Raw genomic sequence first — 20,481 nt, forward strand, 5'->3', positions numbered from 1 at the left:
CCTTATTATGACATTCTTGAAAAGACAACACTACATGGATGGAGAACAGAGCAGTGGTCATCAGGGGTGAGGGATGGGGAAAGTATATTTATGAAGAGATAGCCCAGGGAGGTTTTGGCGGAGATGGAACTGCTCTGTACTCTGATGTGGTGGGGATTACACTAATCTGTATATATGTTAAAATTCATAGAACTATTCACCAAGATTTTTTTTAAAAGTCAAGTTCATTGTATGATAATTTAAAATAAAAAATAAATGAGGAACTTGGACGGATTGGGTGATGCGCCCAAGGTCACACGGCTTGTCAGTGGCAGGTTGGGATGTGGACCCTGGTTTATCTCCTTCCAAGATTGCCTCTCAGAGGGCTAGTGTGAGGGGAAAATGAGAGAATGGAGTGAAAGGCCTTTGTAAATAGTTAAGGGCTCTGCAAATGTCAGGGCTCCTTATTAATCAGGGAACCTGGCTTTTCCTCCAAGCCTCAGTTTAATGAAGAGTGCTATTATTATTGATTTGTACACTCAACTCTGCCCTTCAATGTATTAAGAACTGGGGTGCTCAAAAACAAAACAAAGCAGACAAACAAACAACAGGTGGTGTGTTCACTCCTTCTTCCCCAAATTCATGTCTTTCGAAGAGGAAAGAGGAATTTCTGGCCATGGTTTAAAATGAAAAGCTTGCCTACTCTGAATCATGGATGATGGCACTGCAGGGTGGGCAGGCCTCTGCAAGGGGTGCGGTGAGGTGGAGTCATCACCAAAGACCCAGAGAGCGTGAGCCGAATCCTCTGGGTGGGGAGGGGAGCGGGCCTGGTGTCAACCACGTACCCAGGGAGCAGCAGGAGTCAGACTGACCCCAATTCAAATTGTACCCCCGCCATTCCCTACAACGAGAACTTACACAATCACCTACGCTCTCTGAGCTTCAGTTTCCTGATCTGTAACACTGGGCAGTGACAGCATCCATCTTGTAGATTCTATTTTTTGTGTCGATTAGGTGACTGTAAATTTCTCGTTATTCACAGGAATAATTTCGAAGTGAACCACAGCTACTAGTACATGGATCAGAAAAGATACTCACATCTACACCATTACTTTAATCCTCTTTTCCAGTGGACCTCCCCATTCTGATCAGACAGTTGGCTTGGCAAGCATGAACCAAATAAAAATGAAGGGAGTTCAAGTGCTCATTCTGTCGTTTATTTATTCAACCGATGAAGGCATGGTGGTAGGTTCTGGAAGTTCAAAGGCAAACAGGATGGACGAAGATTTTGCTCTCCTGGAGCTTCTCCAGGAGGATAGACAGAGTGTAAACAATAATCACGTAAGTGACCAAGACAATTTAGCTGGCACTAAGTGCCTTGTAGACAACCAAATGGGTTGAGGTGACAGAGTGAAGTGGGTGGCCATTTCCACAGGGTGGCAGGGAAGTCCTCCTTCTGCAGGCGATAGTTGAAGTGTGTTTTGAGACTTGAAGAAGCCAGCCATGCGGGATGGAGACGTGGGGGAAGCCCCAGGCTAAGGCCAAAGGCAGGTGCTGACTCCCTCCAGGGTGGTTGGAGCTCTGGGAACACCAGAGGGAATAACATTCTTAGATAAGATCAGGAAGGAAGGCAGGGGCCAGCTCAACTGGAGATGAGTGAGCCTGAGGGAGAAGTTTCATTTTATTTAAGTAAAATGGGAGGCTAGGGGCAGGTTCTTTAAAGTTAGTTAGATGATGCAAATATTTAAAGTTATCAGGTCAGTGGGCTGAGGGATTTGTGCAAGGCTGGAAAGAGATGGACAGAAACAGAGTTACACTGTGACACTACAGGCAGTGGGAGACTCTGCAGACCACGGGCGAGGGCCAGTGCAGAGGGTGGGCAGTGGGTTCCAGTGAGCTGGCTGGTTTTGAAAGCGGAGTGGATACTGAAAGGATGTGGGAGAGCTCTCGGCAGCACTAGGGGGATTAGAGAATGGGGCTTAGAAAATGAGTAGCAACTGGGACCACAGCCAAAACGATGCCACAAAACTAGTCTGGGAAGGTGTTAGCTGTTGAGGCTGTGAAACACTGGATGTCATAATCCATTGTGCCATCTGCACTGGGTCTTGGGTACTGCCAGTGCTGCTGCCCACGGTCAGATTGGAAGGCAGGCTGAGTGTCTCTGACTGATGGCAGTTAGTTAGGTAACCCACCTCACTCCAGCTATAAGAAAGTTGGAGGAGCCAGGACACAGCATGTTCAAGGTCTCTGAGGGGGAATGAAGGTAGGGAGTTTCTCAACCAGTGGAAGAGGCACCAGACCAAATTGAAGACTACAGGTTGTACCAAGGGGACTAATGACATCATGACCAGTCAAGGAACTGCAATCGTCGGACAGAAAGATGAAGATCGCCTGGGCTGTCTGGGAATGGAGAAGAGGATACAGATTTTTGTGAGTATAACAGTAGAATGAATAGAGGTCGATGGCTAATTAGATGCAGAGACGAAGGAGAGGAGTCTCTAAAATGCCTTGTGAATGTCTGTGGCTTAAGGAATTGGATGTGACAATGCCATTAACCAGGCTAGGTGATCCAGGAGGAGGGGAATGTTTTGGGAAAATGATCATAGGTCAGTCATTTTTAACATGCTGAGTTTGAAGTGTCTGACACACACCACTGGAGATAGACAACAGACACATGTGAGTGCCATTTTCCTAAAGATGGTAGCTATACAGTGACGTGCTGGTAAATGACTGACAATAGGATTTCCGGGAAAAAGACGCTCTGATTGGTAGCATTTCCCAGTTTCTGTGGTGTGGATACAATTTCAAGCTACCAACCTGAGGTTGCTCCAAGTGGATCTGGGAAGACATAACCAGCTGTCAGGAACCCATCTGAGGGTCCAGCACACTGTTGTGACCACGGGGGAGGATGAGGTCTTCCAGAACAGAGCAGAACTGAGACCAGAACCTTCAGGGGCAGATTGAAGAGGAGCTCCTACAGGGCACAGGGGTTGTCAGAAGGAAAACCAAGAGAATGGGCATTTCAGGATCAAGCTCGGATTTGGACCCTGTCAAGCTCTTCAGAACTAGCTTCCATCATGCATTTATCTCTTAGCAATCGCCTACTAGACTGTGAGCGATTTGAGGGCAAAGACTGTCAAACTCAGCGTGTCCTCTAGGTATAGCACACAGTAGGCACTGGGCAAATAATTCCACTAATATCTCAGGGAAGATTTTCGTCCACCAGTTTCATGAGGCAACACAAGAATGACGACATGTATATTACAAGGAGACATTTTGGCTTAATGTAAGAAAAATCTTCCCAGGAATTCTTTAGACATCTCTCGTTTTGTCTGTCCCATGCCACTCCGGTTCTTCTGGGAACTGTCAACCTACATTCCAACTATGAGGTTCTCAAGGCAGCCACTCTTTTCTACGGGAATCTACCAATTGGTCATTATGGGCACTTGACCCAGTGGGGATTTTTGGAATCAGAACTTGGAGTCTCTTTTGCGTGGCAGAAGCTGTGGGAGAAGTGATGGCAGCATCCAGAGTTTGCCTGGCGTGTCTGAAGTGAGCCTCTGGGAAGAGCAGCAGTGAGAATCCCAGCAGCGATTCCCTTTTAGGTCCAGTGGTATCCCTAGTCCTTTCTTCTGTTCCATTGCATAGCCCCACACCCCTCCGCTCAAGTCCGCTTTCCCTGAGCAGAAGCTGGTTTGTACTCAGCAACCAAGAGTCCTGATAATACCGAAATAGGACTCTCCAAGTGTGTAATGTCATCTGTGCGCAAAGTAATGTGGTTTTTGCTACTGAAAGTATTCATAGTTTAAATGACCAATTGAACAGGGATTAAGAGAGAGGGTGTCTGCCACCTGAGGGGGGAGCCCTCAGGAACAGCAGCTACCTCCACGTGAGAGCCTGCCACGGACTAGGCACTTGTGGGAAGCTAAGAGGGAGGCTGGGCTTCAGGCAGGTTCATTAGGTTCCACATTCTTCATTTCTTAGTTAGAGGTTCTTGAACTTTTTAGTCTCAGGATCCTTGTAGGATCTTAAAAATCAAAAACCTCAAGAGTTTTTGTGTGGGTTTTAGCTGTAGGTACTTACCATAATGGAAATCAAAATCAAGACACATAAAAGATTTAAAAAGAACAAAACCCCATCACATGTTAACATAAATATTTTTATTACAAGTAACTTTTTCAAAACAAAATAGATGAGTGGCACTGTTTTACATTTTTGCACATCTTTTATATCTGACTGAATAGAAGACAATGGGATCCTTACATCTGCTTCTTCGCTCAATACGTTGCTTTGATTGAAGTACATAAAGAAAAGCTGGCCTTATACAGACATGCAGTTGGAAAAGGAACCTCATGAAGTTCCTGAAGGGTTTCAGGTACCCCCAGACTACACTCTGAGAACCACTGCAGTAAACTACAGTGCTTCTCAGTTAGAGACTCTATATTGAATTAATGCTAGAGCTGACAATTCCTTCCATGGCCAACACATTTTAAACAAATTTCAAAAGTGGGTGGTGGTGGTAAAGGAAACTTGAATTATCTTACTAATTCGATTTTAAGTGACCCCAATCGTCAACTTGAGTTCAAAAATTATTCTTTTGCAATCTAAGATTACCTATTAGATTTTTTTCAAGTTTACTTTTCTAAACTAAGAAGAGAAAGCAACATGTCATACACAAAGTTAACATTTGTACAGTGGTTTCTCAGTTTACAAAGCCTCTTTCTTGCCCACATGATGCCATTCAGTCCTTAGAAGCCACTTCCCAGAGGAGGAAAATTCGGTGCAAAGGTGACTTGTCCAAGATTGCCATCAGTAACCTGTGGACAGGCTTCCTCGTGATCAAGCCACATGCTCACAGGACAGCTCTGGCCAGGCTCTAATGCACACCCGTCTCACTTGTACAAGCTGGCTTTCTAACCTAGGAAGAGGGGACCCTTTATTTGCGGTCACTTTTTTCACATACACGAGAGACAGCATCTGTTCTAGAATCCAACTAGATTTTATTTGACGAAGAATACAATATAACTGCAGGAAGAGGAAACTGAAAAGACATAGCAGAAAAGACAAGGTTCTATCTCATTTATAACTAAGTAACTAAGTGAAAAACAAAACAGTTGAGCTTGATGGAAGAATTCTTTTTCTAGTGCCCATACCTGAAAGACAAAGTCAATTATTTTATAAATTTCTTGATAATTGCCTGTTTTGAGACTACAAAACCTTCTGAAAACATATGAGCAAATCTGATGAAAACTTTGAAGAGATGTAAATGGCCACGAATGTGCTCTAAGACTGGGTTATGACACTAGTCTCTGCCCTTCTATCTTGTCACCTCCGTACCAGCTGACCCACTGCCCGCTTCTTAGTAACCGTCCCTTCCTGGGGCTCAACTGTACCCACTTCCATTTAGGAGACAGATCCTGAGCAGTATCAGGAAGGTGACAAGGAAAAGTCAGAGCTGCTGCTTTGTGGAAGGGAACTCCACCTGCTGGCTCCAGCCAGCGGCTCAGTTTGAGCTCTGGGCCTCCCCTACCTATGGCAGCCTTTTTCACCTCACCTCAGGCAAGTTTGTGGGCAAATACAGAGAATAGTAATCGAACAGACTTCAATTTCAAAAATCTATCACCAGCTCCAATGACAGCCCTGATTACACTGAGCACTAGAGAAAGAGAACTATAGAAAAACTAGGTATGGATGTCAAGTGGTTTCTGATTTCCCCAGAAGCCAAAATATGGCTATAACAAGATTATAAAAATAAACAAGGTCAGGAAATTTCTTCCACATATAAACGGATTTCTTGAACACAAAATACTTCATTATTTTCTTACTTAATATTTTGTCCTGGTTCTTTTTTGGGCAGTTAGCCTCTGATGAAAACACTCCGTTGCATGGATGAAAACTGGGGTTCTAGAACTCCACATCAGTGTTTCAATCATCCTGAAGGACTAGCAGATCCTTGGAGCACTTTTTGTAAGAAATCCACTTGAATATTGTCAAAACAAGTTGTGCCAAATTCCACACAGGGTGGAAGTTTAGTCTTTGTTAGTGGTTTAGAAAGCAACCCAGAAGTTGTCTATCAGATTATAGAACACCGTAATTTGTTCCTTCTGAATTTGTTTTCCTGGTGCACTGAAAACCACTGCCTGGCAAAGTCACTGATTGGATAAAGGGGCAGTATCAGCCCAACATGAGGAATTCTTCACACCTCCATTTCTTAGGCTCAGCCCTGGGCACATGGAATGGGTGACACAGGACAATTTTGGTCTAAATCAAAGACCAAAGAAAGCCTGCCCAGAAGAAATCATACAGGCCTCTTGAGAACTCAGAAAAGTGCTTCTGCCTTGACATGTTTTTACTGTCATGGTTCCAGGCAGAATGCAAGCTTCCCAAGGCCAGGGCAGGACTGTCTCATACATTTTTATATCTTACACATTACTCAGCATACACTTTGCTGAATGGAGAGCAATGGTATGAGTTAGATACTGAGTATTTGGCAGGTTTCCTAAAAATGAACTTGCATTTGATATGACTTCCAAAACGCTTTACCTAAGTAAATCATCAAGTCTAAAAGCAAAATAACTATACCAATAAGGGATTTCTAAACCCTTAACAAACTAAAGAACCCTAGTTTCTGTTTTCACAACTATCACCTATTAATCAAAACTCATATTTTAAAATCCTCTCCCCATATAAAATTTGATAAAGTAAATGACCGATAATTCAACAGAAAAAAGGCATTTCAGAGAAAAACATGAGGCATAAAAACATACGAAAAGTAGCCCAATCTCACTCAAAATTCAAAAAATGTCACTAAGTACTAATTTTCAACTATCAGAATAGCTAAGATGGACAAGCTTGATTATAGAGCATTGGCAGGAAATGGAGAAAGGGGCTTTCTGTTGCACTGTTCAGAGGGAGTGTAAATTAGTACATATTCTTGGGAAAGGAAACTCTGACACCATTAAAAATAAAAACATACATACTCCTTACTCAGAAATTCCTCTTTTAATTACTGCCTCAGATATATACTACTCGGACAGATACACAAAGAGTCATGAATAAGGATGTTCATCCCCACACATTTTTTAAAAATAAGGGTTTTTATCAGAATAAAATGAAACAATTCTGTAAATGAAAAGGTGATTCAAATTAATTGGCAGCGCTGAGCCAGTTTTTGTGGTAGAAAACTGGTTTATCTTGTGATGGCAATTTTAGTATAGAGGCTGGGTGAATTTTAAACCTGCTTCTAATCTATTTGTAATATTAACATCTTTGAGAGAGGCATTATTTATGTTTAAAAAAATTTCAGCTACTTCAGTTGTAGTTATTCTGAACGATATACTAATTTAGCTAACTAATGCTATTCTGAACTAATTCACATAAATTAATTACAACTATATTTCATTCTGCAATTAATACTTTGTGAATAGGTATACCGTATTTCCCCGAAAGTCAGACCTAGCCGGACCATCAGCGCTAATGCGCATTAGCGCTGATGGTCCGGCTAGGTCTGACTTTCGGGGAAACACGGTAATTTTTTTTATGGCTGGCATTACTCTGCCTCAACTTTTCTGAGTGGCTAGGTTTGTTTATTAAAAGTATCTTCCTACACATTGTTTTTAACAGTGAAAAACAGGAAACTGAAATGTCAATCCACAGGGACTGATTAAATTATGGTGCATCTACATGAAAACATACTCTGCAACCACTAGAAGGGAGGTAGCTTATTGTGTGTGGATATGGAAAATCTCCAAAGTGTGTGAAATGAAAATGCAAGGTTAAAAAAAAAAAAATTTTAAAAAAAAAGAAGAAAAAAGAAAAAGCAAGGTAAGTTACTATGTGCTATATTTTTGTTAAGACAAAAATTCTATACGGATACCCACCCACAGACATACAAGTATATATATGGAGATAGCTAGGAAAGCTAAGAAGCTCTTGCTGATGGTTATTACCTCCAGGATCAGACAAATAAGGTAGGGGACTCATTTTTGTGGTATACCCTTCTGACCACCTGAATTTAAAAATTTTTTACCATGTCATGTTTTATTGATGTAATAACAGTAGCTTAGTTGAGATAGCCATAAATGCTGTATCAATCAGCATGAGATCAACCAAAGAAACAAGTTGATATGATTCTGCCCAAAGCAAAGTTACCTGATATTACTTAGCTCTTGAAGCCTTATTATGGATGTGATTTTGGAAATATTTAACAGTTACCAAAAACTAGGCAAGTCTTACGGCTCCACCTTGTAAGACTATGCACCCTCCAGCCTGTAGTGGGTCAAAGAATCATGCTGACCACAAAGCCCAGTCTTATAACATCAAAACAGCCAGACACCTACTTTTGGAATTCCCACTCTCTGTTGTCCAGTGGACACACCTGCCGTGTTTTGAGCCAGCGAGAGATACAGTGGAAGTGAAAAGCATGCTGGAAGAAAAGATACACATTATTAAAAATAACTCTGTGTAGGCTCCGTGACTACTGACACTACATCTCCAATGCAGTGGAGTGGATACACACAGCAGGCTGAAGAGCAATGGCGGCCTACAAACGAGAGGCAAAAGGTCACAACACATACATCCTGGCTGGGTGCAAGGATATTGTCACTGAAACATTTACTAGAAATGTCATTACAGCTAAAGGAGGAAATTAGGAAGAATGGTGTATGTTCTAGCAGTGAGCTCTCTCCCTTTCTCTTAAGGGAAGATGGAATATGGCCCCCTGGTCCTGTTTGGCCTGCAAATGGATTCTTCTACATTCCTTGGACAGACGCAAGGAGGCCCTTGATCACACAGGTTTCAAATTTCCCCATTCTTGGTCTCCAGATGCACCCCCTTTGGAGAACGGGAGCCCCAGGAGAAGAGCCTTCTCAGTCCTTAGTAGAGCAACCCAGAGCTGAGATGGGCACTTACCCAACCTTGCCACACCCAGTTCAACTCTGTTCAAAGGACTTTATTTCCAGATTTGTTCACTGATGCTCAGTACTCAATAAGCCTTTAATGGGTGAGGGACTTTGTCTTAAAAAGGAATGAGATAAAAAATTAGGGTAAAAGGAAGTATTATGATGAGCAAACTGCACACAAGCAGCTGAATGAGCATCCAAGGGCTTATTTCATGATCAAGACAGGAAGTAAAAAGGCAAGAGTAGCAGGAATACTGGTAACTGACAGAGAGCTAGGAGCTAGCTTCCGATCTGGGGAAAAGGAATACCTGTGTGCCGTTTTTTCGAGCACGTGTTAATAACATGCAGATGCTAATGACAGCACCTCTGCAACGGACATTTATCATCCTCTCCCTGCTCATGTGGGCACAGTATTAAGACAGAAGTGGCAAGTGTTCCTCCTTATCTAATCTGTAATGGGTCAGCTGAGGTGGGGACAGAAGGGAAATGCTGACACCCCAACAAAAACAATGAAAGCTTTTGCAGGCTTGGTTTAATAACAGCCTTGAAATCTGGTCAGTTATGTCTCCCCAAACATGCATGGAACGTAACGAAGAATCACAGCGTGGATGATTATCTTGTGAACTATCTTTTGACAAAGAGAAAAATAGAATTCAATAATTAAGAGTGGAATCCACAGCTAGAACACTACGAATACTTGACAGGAGTGAAAATTCTCCTGGAATGACAGCTTTTGGAAGATGCCTTTCCTGTTGACTCTCATACAACTTGTTATGAAAAAGAAAAAAACCCACAAAATTTCTAAAAGGCAGGAAGTGGTGGCATTTTTCTCAATCATGGGGACAGGTTCACCTAAGTGTATCCGACACACCTTTCTCCACCTCCCACTTCCCCCATTAGGCACTTTGCAGAAGTACAGGGTCCTTGTTCATCCCAACTGCCTGAGAAGATGAGAGAGTGAGGGGCTGCAGGGCAGGTGACAGCATTCCTGAATATTCCCGACCCCAATTTTCTTCCTGTTAATAATCTAAGACACATTGTGGGTATGTTTAGCAGTCTCCAAGTACCCTGGCCAGTGCTCTCCTGTTTACAGATGATGTTAACACGCGTTCCATCATTTGAGCCTTACAGCAGCCCTGGCAAGCAAGCATGACACATATTATCATCTTCAGTTTATAGACAGGAAACTGAAACCCAGACAAGGTAAGTGACCTGTCTAATTCACGGAGCTGGTTAGTTGACCCACAACTAGAACCCAGGACCAAGTGCAAAGGCTCTGCCACACCATGCCGGCTCCTCCTTATGCCAGGCTCTCTGAGGAAGTCTCTCCTCAGCCCAAATTAGGGGAAGCTCACCCCCTTTCCTTCCACCAGAGAAACATAGTTCTTAGAACATGCCTGAATGCCAGGGAGAGCAAAGAGCCTGATACTTTTTATTTCTTTACCCCCAAGAACAACAAAGGCTGTCCCTGAGCTAACACAGGCTTCTGTGAAACTGCCCACAGGGCCGACAGAATTAAGAAGGTCACCACAGGTGTGGGTGAGCCTCAAGTACTGACAGTCCTATCTCTTCAGTAACCAGCACCCCCCAAATTTGTATTTCTATTTATTTAGCAAACACACTTACTATGTGCCAAGAAGTGTTGTAAGCACTTTCAGCATAAAATCATTTCAGTCTGATTAAACTCTATGCAGTCTACCATTAGCTCTACTTTACATGAGGGAACCTGGGCTGAGAAGTGTCAAATACCTGTCCAAAGTCACTTAGTAAGTCGCACAGACAGGAAATGGTGGTCTGACTTGGAGTCTCTTAGGCCTGTGCCATGTGGGGGTTGTGGGTCCTCTATTTCCTTGGCACAGGAGATCCAGACAGGACAATTTTAGCTCATCTGACTGGAACTATATGGCAATAAGGATGAAGTTTTGACACATGCTAGAAATAACATATTTGATGTTTGTTATCCTTCACAGCTGTCACACCCTGGAAGGCCGTACATTCAGTCCAACGATGCTGCCCCAAACATTTCTGGCATGAGCCATGTTAAAAAAAAAAAAACAAAAAAAAAACACACACACACAACACAAAAAAAATCCTTGGTACATTTGCCACATTTAAAATGCGCATGCACACACACGCACGCACTTGAACACTCAATTTATCAACAAACTTAGTTCCGTAAGACAGCCTTAAAAAACATCTGTTAAGAAGATAAAGATCTCCACCAACAGGAGAATATGCCCCAAACTGTGCCATACGCTTTGAAAGCAATTCCCAGAGATGAATCCCCAAAACACTGCTAACAAAAGTAGACCCACTTTGTAATGAAGACAAACTACTGCCTCTGCAATAATAAGTTTTACCCTCTAACAGGTGAATGGTACAAAGACTGAAAATCTTTTTTACTATTTGTATGCCTTTAGGGAGAAAGTGGGCTAGTCATTTTTTTTCCTAGTTATTTTCAAGACTGGCAAAGCAGGAAAAGCAGCAATGTTTACAAGCCATGCTGATAGGGAAAGATGTTTCCTTACGTTACAGACTCCCCACGCCACGGTGCACTCTTCAGAAGTAGCAGATGCCTGGTTAGCTTGACATTCTATGCCTGTGGGGACAAGCACAAGGTCACTGACGCTCCAGAGCACAACCTGTCAATGTCTAGCAGTCCGACCTGCTGGGGGGTGGGGCGGGGGGTGGTGGTGTAAACCTGAACATCATCTCCAGGGGTTAATTAGTTGTAATTGTTTTTTTGGATTTTTTTTTGTTTACCTGTCTATGCGTATTTCTAAATTTTATTTTTATTTTTTTAAATTTAAATTTAAATGTTTTTTGTAATTGTTTTTTAATGAATGTGCAAAAGGGTGAAGAATAGAGAAGGCAGAGATGTGACTTAACAGTGTGCTGTGCAATGATTTCCTAGCCTTGCTCAAAAACAGTAATGAAGGAAAAGGCGCTTTTCAATTCTGCACATAACCTGACTTGTCCAAATGAAAGTGATTCCTCCTAATTTGGTGAATTTCCAAGTTCTTAGGGCCACCTCCTCACTCTTACTGTTCTGAGAAGTGGCATCTTTCCCCTCTTCTCACTGAATGCTTCCTCATAGGCCCTCAGAACCCCCAGGCTTGCCCACGTGAAGCTCCAAAGTCTAACGGGGTCAGGCAGACACATGTGAACTGGGACAGAAACAATATCAACCGGGTGAAGAGGCCTGTGGCAAACTGTAGAGTATGCTCTGCACGAAGACATCACAACTCAAGTCTTTAAAACACTGTCAATAAAGCAAATGTTAGGCCAGTGGGTTAGAGATTTAGGGCCCACTGCTTAGCGATGCTTACGGCCCCTGAAAAGATTGTGCCGGACCAACAGAGCAAATTACTGAAAAATGTACACAATATCAATTTCATAGAGTGGGGGAAAGGAGGGGAACTTCAATAGAATGAAAATCTGACTAATGCTTGTTCCTTGAATACTTAGCCGCAGTAGAGCTTTACTCTACTGTAGAGCTTTACTCTACTGCGGCTAAGTATTCAAGGAACAGCGTTACTACTGTATACTTTGCTTTCTCTGAAGGTGGTAACTCAATGGAATCTCCCTTATGAAGAAGAAAAAGCTTCGGGAAAGACTATTTAACCGGAGACAATTATTTCAAATTTCCATAGGTGGAAAATAGTACAATTGTAAGAAAATGATGCTGAGATGTGAATGGGTATGTCTGGTTTTGGGGGAAGAGGTGCATCACAATAAGGGTTTTTATCCCCACCCTTTAAAAATAGGAAAGGCAAACGATCTGAAATCCCAGAACTTGCTTTTCCTACCCACATTCATGCTACGAAGAGAATAAGTGGGTTTCCTTTGATACGAGTGGAGAATCTAGGGTCTATGCAATATATTCAAGAATTTATTGAGGCTGTGAATACATTACTATATTCAAAGGGGTGGCAGAGAAAATAAAATTTCAAGTTGGATCCTCTCACTTAGATGAAGTCCTTAGATGAGGACTATGTATTATGAAATTAGCTAAATAAGAGGCACAATTATTATTTAATAATGACCAAAAAACCACTTCTACAAACACAGAAAATGGGGGCCAAACACGTATTTATTCCTTACCAGAAAATCCCTAACAAAGAACAAAGTACATAAGAGGGATAGGATTGCGATCTAGAATGCCAGATAAAAATGGCATGAAAAATTACTATATACGAGTGTTCAATGGCCTCAAAAACAGAATGTTTTCGAGCTTTTGGTGCAGTTAGTCATTAGTTGAAACAGGAGAAGGAATAGGGGAACACTGTCAACCTAGGGCAGACAGACCAGCAGCACTAACAGGTTCCTGCCAGACCCCTGCAAAGGCAGGAGCTTATTTCATGTGATACATAAAGCTTGAGGACTTTTCAATTTCAATACAAGAGCATTACCACCAAAGGACTGCCATGGAAGCAATGGCTTCATCTCAGAAGCAGACATTTCACACTTTCAAAACATTGGTGGACCTGTGACTTTAGGAAGAGACTAACTTCTTATGGGCAAAGGCTGGGTCTCAGCCCTTCTGGATGCCCTCTTCATCTGGAACAAGATTACCTGAGGTCATGGAAAAAAGAACACCTAACAGTGTATATCTCTGTAAAACACCCAAAATAGGGCAATATAAAATAAATATGAAGCTGTTGTAGGGTATGTAGTATGAATTAGGACTCAAAAAAGGAAAACCAAGAATGCTTTGTAGGAGAATCCAACTGGGGCACAGCTATAATCACTCTTATTTATCTACGGCTATGTATATAATTATTCATTTAATGCCAGATCAGAATCTGTTAGAAAATGACCATTGCAAAACCAAGATTCCTATTTTCATCTTTAATAAAGTCTTTTTACAAGAAGCATAATCCTTTTTTGAAAGGAAGACAAGCCCAGTTGTGGCAACCAGACTTTTCTTGAGTGCCTGCATTAAACAAAAGGGTATGTTTCTTAAGGGTAAAGACTTGATCTCAGTTGTTTTATCTTATGCCTAGTAAATGGCCCAGAATGTAAATATTCATTGGATAAAAGACATGACTTGAAAATACTTTAATTTTTTGTTGTAGGAGTTCAATGTTCTACTTCTTCATCTGACATTTAAAATACATAAGGCAGGTGTCTAACTGAAAGCCTACAGTGATCCCTCAAGTGTTCAATTCTCTCTAAGAGAAGACAGAATACCAGTGGCCTTTGTCTGTCATGGTGTTTCTAAGAAGTGCAGTCTCTTCCATCCAGAGACACACACAACTTAAATATAGAGGTTAAAAAAAAAAAAAAATCAAGGTTATATAAAATCATGAACTATTTCCAGAAGAGAGCACCAAAAAAGTAAAATTTTCTCTGGGTGCAACTCCTCGTGAAAACATAAGGCAAAGTAATTGGCAAGCATGTAATCAAATACCCCACCCAAACACATTTAAAACTGTGCGTGTGTTTTTCTGTGATGAGTTCCTTCTATCTGTGTTAAACACCACAGTAGCTGCTGATCTGCTTTGACTGTTGTGCGAAAAGGTAAACAGGGTCAAAACTCAAAAGAAGCCAAAGGCAATAAGCTACCAACCCCTGCCAGGATGGCTTTCCGACATAAAGCATTTGATTTGTGCTTTCAAAAGTGCAATGATCACAGATTATTCCCTATTTTGTGTTTTTATTACTCACTGAGCAACTATTTAGTGAGAACCTATAGTGTACTGGACACTCTGCTAGATGCTGGAAATAGAGCAGTAAATAAGATGGACATGATTGAGAACCAATGAAATTAAATGGTCGTTACAAAGGATGACTTAGGAATAGTGAACAGAACTGTCATAGCCTGTGTTTGGATGTTAAATATGGTGAGGGAAAACATCTTTGAGCAAGGTGAGATCTGAAGACCAATTATAGGTTAGTTCTGCACTGCCCAATAAAGTAGCCACTGGCCACATGTGGTTACTGCGCACTGCGTATGTGGCTAGTCTGAACTGAGATGTGCTGTAGCTTAAACTGCAAAGCCTTAGTACAAAAAAATGTAAAATATTTCACTTTAAAATACTGCAGTTGAAATTAAAATATTTTGGATATAGGACAAATAAAATACAAATCATCTGTTTCTTTTTATTTTATTCATGTAGGTAGTAGTAAATTTTAAATTACGTATGTTTGCATTTAGATTAGACGGTGCTGGGTTAGACCAAGATAGGGGGACAAGAGGTGGAGAATATTCCAGGCAGAAGGAACAGGAATAAAAAAGAGCATGGACACTTCAAGAATGGAGAGCCAGAGCAACTAACTACTAGACTGAGCAGGAGAGTGGCTCACGATGATGCTGGAGAGGTAGATGAGTGATTTAAAACTAAGTGCCTACAATTTTAATTCTAGAAAGTTGACATTTCTTTGCCCCACTTCTGATCTCAATAGAAAACCATTTTAATACCTGGATGAAAAAGTAATCTCAACTTTTTCTAATGTGGTCAACCTTCTTGCCCCTATTGCTATATGGATACTAAGTCTGTCAATAGCTATCAAGTTCACCATGTGTTGACCACCACGTGTGACGGAGTATGTGGAGATTTAAATGAAATTTTAGTGCAATTAATTGCCTATTTAGATGTTGGCAGTGATGTCCTTTTACACATCGGGCTAACATGCAAAATCCTTATTTCTTAGGCTTTTCTTTATAAATCTTGCTGAGCACAAACTAACTCGGATAGAATATTTTAGCTCAAAGTTTACCATTTTTGCCTTTGAGTTTGGGTCCGAGATGGGAAATACAAAGGAATGATCCACAATGCCTCTGGGTCCACAATTCACTGTAAATGTGACTATGCCATCTTTAGATTGAGTAGATATATTCTGAGAGATGGGTATGCCTCCAGTACATCATAAAAACTAATCTGTTTCAAACATACCAATGGACTAGATGCAGAAGACCTCAAGTGCTCTGACTGTGCTTTGTATTTCATTGTGAAGAATAAATAACATTGGTGACCATCAGAAAAGCCACAATCTCTGTAACCTTCTCAATTATCCCTCCCCCCCCCCATTTACTTACAAAGATCCATAATGTGGTTCCTGCAGATGGCACAATTATCAACCACAATGTCCCAGGCCCACAGGGCTACTGCATTCCACTGCAAAAAGAAAAAGGGGCACGATGCAGTCATACACATACGCATACACACACTCTAGGATTTCATGCTGCAGTGGCAAGTTAGCATCTCTTTGGCCACAGGGACCACCAAACAAGAGTCTTTGGATATTACTTTCTTCTTATTTATTGCATTAGATGGCAATAGTAAGCTATACATATGCTCACCCATTTCCCAAACAGCTGAGTACATGAACACAGAAATTAATGTGTCATCTTCTAATTTTACTTTTTCCTACAGCTTAAAATGATCTGGTCAGCTATATCAATGTAAGCAAATCAGGAATAATTTGTAAGTGCTCATTTCAGGTTTAATGAGTAGAGTCAAATTATTGTGCAGGTTCCCTGGCAGTTGCAGGAGAGCTCAATTTCTGCATAAATAAATATCTGCTCTTCAACGCAAGCATGAGTGGGGAGGTGAACCCTAGGAACAGAATGAACTAAGATGATGATTGGATCATAAAATGGGTAATCGTGGGATAAGCTGGATAAAATAATTACCCAGTGTCAGTACACAGAACAAGGTCATCACTTAAGTCTTACAAGATTACTTCCTAACAAATTCTAGAATTCACTAGAATTTTGTTTAGCTCCTACCATCAAATAAACTGATGGGCTCAACTTTTCATGTGAAGACTCTTATATATAGTTAATTCCAGTAGGAGTTTATCTAAAAGTGGCATTTAAGTAATTCAACCTTCTGGCTTCTGCAATTATAAATATTCACAAACTTCCTTTTCATCCACTAATTTGATGCCACTTCCCAAACTGTCATCTCTTTCAATCCAATTTTCAGTGTCTTAGTAACTTCTTCAGCACTTTTTACCAGACAGCTTCAACTTGGAGGAAAAAAATCCTACTTCTATTATTATTCAATATGGCTGCTGATTGTAACTGAACACGCAGTGCCCACAATGAAACACCAAAAATCAACTAGGAGGGGGAATATTGCCAGTGTTTAGCCAGATGTTCTAGGAATAACATCGCCCCTATTTCAGAATCTTCATTTTGAACAGATTTATTTTATCTTAAGTGGAAATCGACACCTTTCCTCCTGTTAGGAAACCACGATAAGGCATTTCATGCAAAAAGACACGTTCCACATTTTTCGCTATCCCACTTTTAGCAGGTCGTTCGCAACTAGTACTTAACCCTCACTCAATGAAACAAGATTTGGGCTCGCATTTTCTTTATAACAAATTCCAACATGGTGTTTTGGTTTGTTTTTTTTTTTTGGAGGGGGATTCTGGATATGACCACATGACTGGGGCGGCTTGTGTGACAATCAACAGATCTCTCAAAAGAGCCAAGAGTTACACTCAAAACAAGACACTAACTCGGCCGGGCTCGGGACACAGAGGGGGTTAATGATAATGGACGCCTCGACTAGGCTAGGACCGGGTCTGGGTCCCTCACAGAGAGAGACCCCGAGGTTCGTAGAGGGGCGGGGCAGGGAGATCACCAGCCTATCTCCTCAGAGGCCTCCAATGCGGTAGGACCTCAGGTTCCCGGCTTTCGCCGCACTGCCCCATCCTCCACCCACCGCATCGCTCCGACTCCCCGCCTTCTACCCACCCCACCCTCTCCTTCCCCACCCCTCCACCACTCCAGTGACAGCTCAGGCGCTTGGCTCCCGCAGCCAAGTCGCAACCCCGCGTATCTCAATAAGCACATCCGTGATTGGCCCTTCAGCCTCTTAGCGAAACCAATAGCGCCACTGACAGTGGACCGCAGGCATGCCGATCAACCCTAAGACCCGCCCTCCGGCTTCCTTTCGTGGTACCCGGTCCCAGGAACGCCCTGAAATGAAGCCCTTTCCTCCGCGCCTCGGTCATCCACGGGCCTGCCAGCCAGATCCGCGCCTCTCTAGCTTCCCTGAGGAAGGCGCTGGCGAGACCCAACCTTTTTCACTTCAAAGCGCTTCTTGCCCGCGCCGCTGTTGGTGCCGGTCGGGGTATCCACATCCATCGCTGCCGCCATTTTGGAAACACACGGTCCGTCGTCCGGCCACTGCGCCTGCGCACCAGCGCACGCCTCGCTCCCCCTCCCGCCCCGGCACCTCCTCCCGCCCCCCATCCCTTACTGGCGCGCGAGGAGCAGGTGGGGGCGGAGCATGAGGCCACGCCTCTTAAAGGCGCTGGCGCAGGTCACCCTCCCTCTTGCGTCGGCGGGGGAGGAGGCGGCGGTCGGAGCAGCTGGGGCGGGGCCGGGCGGGGCAGGGTAGACGTGAGCGAGCCGGGTGGAAACGTTCGAAAGGACTCGCTCTCGTCGCCCTCCCCTGGGAAGCCCCCGGCCACACTCCCTCAGCTTGGGCGGCGGCTGCTTCCTCCGCCGCGGCTGCGACCTGCCGCCCCGGCCCCGCCCCGCCTCTCCGGCCGCCGCGCTGCTGGCATGCCGGCGGCTTTTCCACTGCGTTCAGTCTGGGAAGAGGCTAGGGTGGACGCCCCCCTTCCTGCTGCGGAAACCCGAGTCCGCACACTGGCGGTTCGCAAATCCTCACCCGCTAACGATACAGGCTCGCGATACAGCTTCCCTGGGAGGCCTGAGGCTGGGGAGATCAGGGGCCCAGGGCACCGTTTGGTTTTCTGAGTCCAGTTCAGGAAATGATCAGGATTCGACCGGGAGACAGGAGCTCCCCGAATGTTCTCCCCAGGGCCAAACTGTGCAGGCATTCCCCAGCCCTGCCTTCAGCTGCCCACCTGAAATAGGTGGAAGAAGGAGGCTTGGGAGCCTGGGAGGTGCCATTTCCAGCCCGCCCGAAATACCAGTCCGTCCCAGAATGGTATTTGGTTAAGGTACACGATTTCAACTTCACGCAGTTCAGCACACATTTCCCATTCCCAATTGGTCATCTAACTGTGGGGTCCTTCCTCCCTAATTTTGGTCCTTTTCCCCGCTCCTAGCACTGTGCTTGGATCTGTGGTCGCAGTACTTCTTGAATTTGTTGTATGAGGCATTCAGCTATTTATTCTTCCCGGTCATTCTTTCCCAGCCAAAGCACCTGTATTTTGTTACCTTCGCATTTCTAGACCGGACATCTGATCTAGATAATCCCTTTTGCTTCTCTCCTCTTGCAGAAATATAATTTAGGTCACTCTTAACTCTTACATTGGCTTATTTGAAATCTCATATTTTCTCTTAAAAGAAAATTGGAGCGCAATGGAGTGTTGACTCCGTTGCTAAACGGGACTAATTGCGATTTGTTTCCCTGCTGTAGTCATAAACAGGAATATCAAATCCGTGAAAACATTACAGCTTTAACCAGACTTAGAGAAAAATTGAGACCTTAAAAGCATTATAGGAACCCTACAAAGTTTTTCTTAGCTCAAGTTTTGTTAAATTAATTCCATGTTAAGATTTTTGTCACCTATTTATTGTGTCCTAAAGGCCCCTATAGGAATACTAGAAAACCATAGTAAGTTATTGAGGACATATTTATGCTTCATTCAACAAATTCATTGAGTATGTACCAGGTCCTGTTATAAACAGGAGAGATTCAGTGATAAAAGGAGTCAAATTCCTACTAGGGAAATAATACACAAGTCAATGAATAAATATATCAGAAAATCTCTGGTATCGAGCGCTGTGAAGAAGACAAAACAAGGTTATGAGATTGATGGGAGTCGGAAGCAACATTAAATTGGGGGGTTAGGCCTCTATGAGGAGTGACATTTAAGCTTAAGTCCTTACTATGGCTTAAAAGGCCTTGCATGATTTGCTACCCATTCATTTTACGATGCTTTAAAAAAAAATGCTACATGTACTTTCTATCATAGTTTTTTCATTTTTTGGGTTTATTTTTGTATGTCCTTACTAATAGAGGGGATTTTGATTGTTTTGTTTATTGATAACAAAAACTGGAACAGTGCCTGGTACATTGTAGGTGCTCAGTATGTCTTGAATGAATAATTTTGAAGCTTTTAGAGCAAGAAGAGTGTGGTAAGAGATGTTGGACAAGCAGGCAGGGCCAGATTAGATACGGATTTTATTGCAGATGTTATGGAAAGATATTGGAGGAGTAAATTATGGGAGGGGACTAACTGACAATCTTAAAGATTGTAAAAGTTTTAAAGCTTTGTGAAAAAGGGATTGTAAGGATAAAAGAGAGGAAGCAGCAACAATTTCCAAGTTGTCTGATTTGTATATAGCTATGATGGGAAGATGTATGATCTTAGGGGTGGTTCCATTAAGCTCTGAAAACCTCATCTGCTATCTCTTTTGGAGATTTGCCTTGCTGTGGCAATTGGCATAACATTCTGTATACTACATTCTGCTGCATAAGCCTACGAAAACTTTTTGTAGGTTTCATACAGATTCTTATTCTTCATAATTTCACTCAGTTTACAATGCAATAGGTTATGATTTTACTTTAGTATTATTCCTTTCAGCCATCTGTCCATTCAACAAATATTTCTAAAATATCTGCAGAACCTGCTGTGTGTCAATTACACCATGATCGTCTAT

General features: G+C 42.6%; 1 protein-coding gene across 1 annotated transcript; it reads right to left on the reverse strand.

Annotated features, from left to right (window-relative positions):
• Window positions 1-4,566: 4,566 nt before the first annotated feature.
• On the reverse strand, window positions 4,567-18,077 carry RBX1 (ring-box 1). Its single transcript, XM_033118068.1, has 5 exons — window positions 17,920-18,077; window positions 15,922-16,000; window positions 11,408-11,478; window positions 8,319-8,404; window positions 4,567-5,132 (listed from the first exon to the last, which is right to left on the reverse strand). Exons 1-5 carry the CDS (start codon window positions 17,995-17,997, stop codon window positions 5,120-5,122), a joined length of 327 nt encoding a protein of 108 aa, XP_032973959.1. The 5' UTR covers window positions 17,998-18,077; the 3' UTR covers window positions 4,567-5,119.
• Between the last annotated feature and the right edge of the window lie 2,404 nt (window positions 18,078-20,481).

Source organism: Rhinolophus ferrumequinum, chromosome 10 (assembly GCF_004115265.2).
Source record: "Rhinolophus ferrumequinum isolate MPI-CBG mRhiFer1 chromosome 10, mRhiFer1_v1.p, whole genome shotgun sequence".
Lineage (NCBI taxonomy): Eukaryota > Metazoa > Chordata > Mammalia > Chiroptera > Rhinolophidae > Rhinolophus > Rhinolophus ferrumequinum.

What these genes read in the sequence shown, in the direction of transcription:
- RBX1 (XM_033118068.1), bottom strand. Translation starts at nt 17,997, where the DNA reads ATGGCGGCAGCGATGGATGTGGATACCCCGACCGGCACCAACAGCGGC. An exon ending in AGCGCTTTGAAGTGAAAAAG is followed by an intron (nt 16,001 to 17,919) that starts GTTGGGTCTCGC and finishes TTCTTTTTGCAG; the next exon opens with TGGAATGCAGTAGCCCTGTG. An exon ending in GAACCACATTATGGATCTTT is followed by an intron (nt 11,479 to 15,921) that starts GTAAGTAAATGG and finishes TTGTCCCCACAG; the next exon opens with GCATAGAATGTCAAGCTAAC.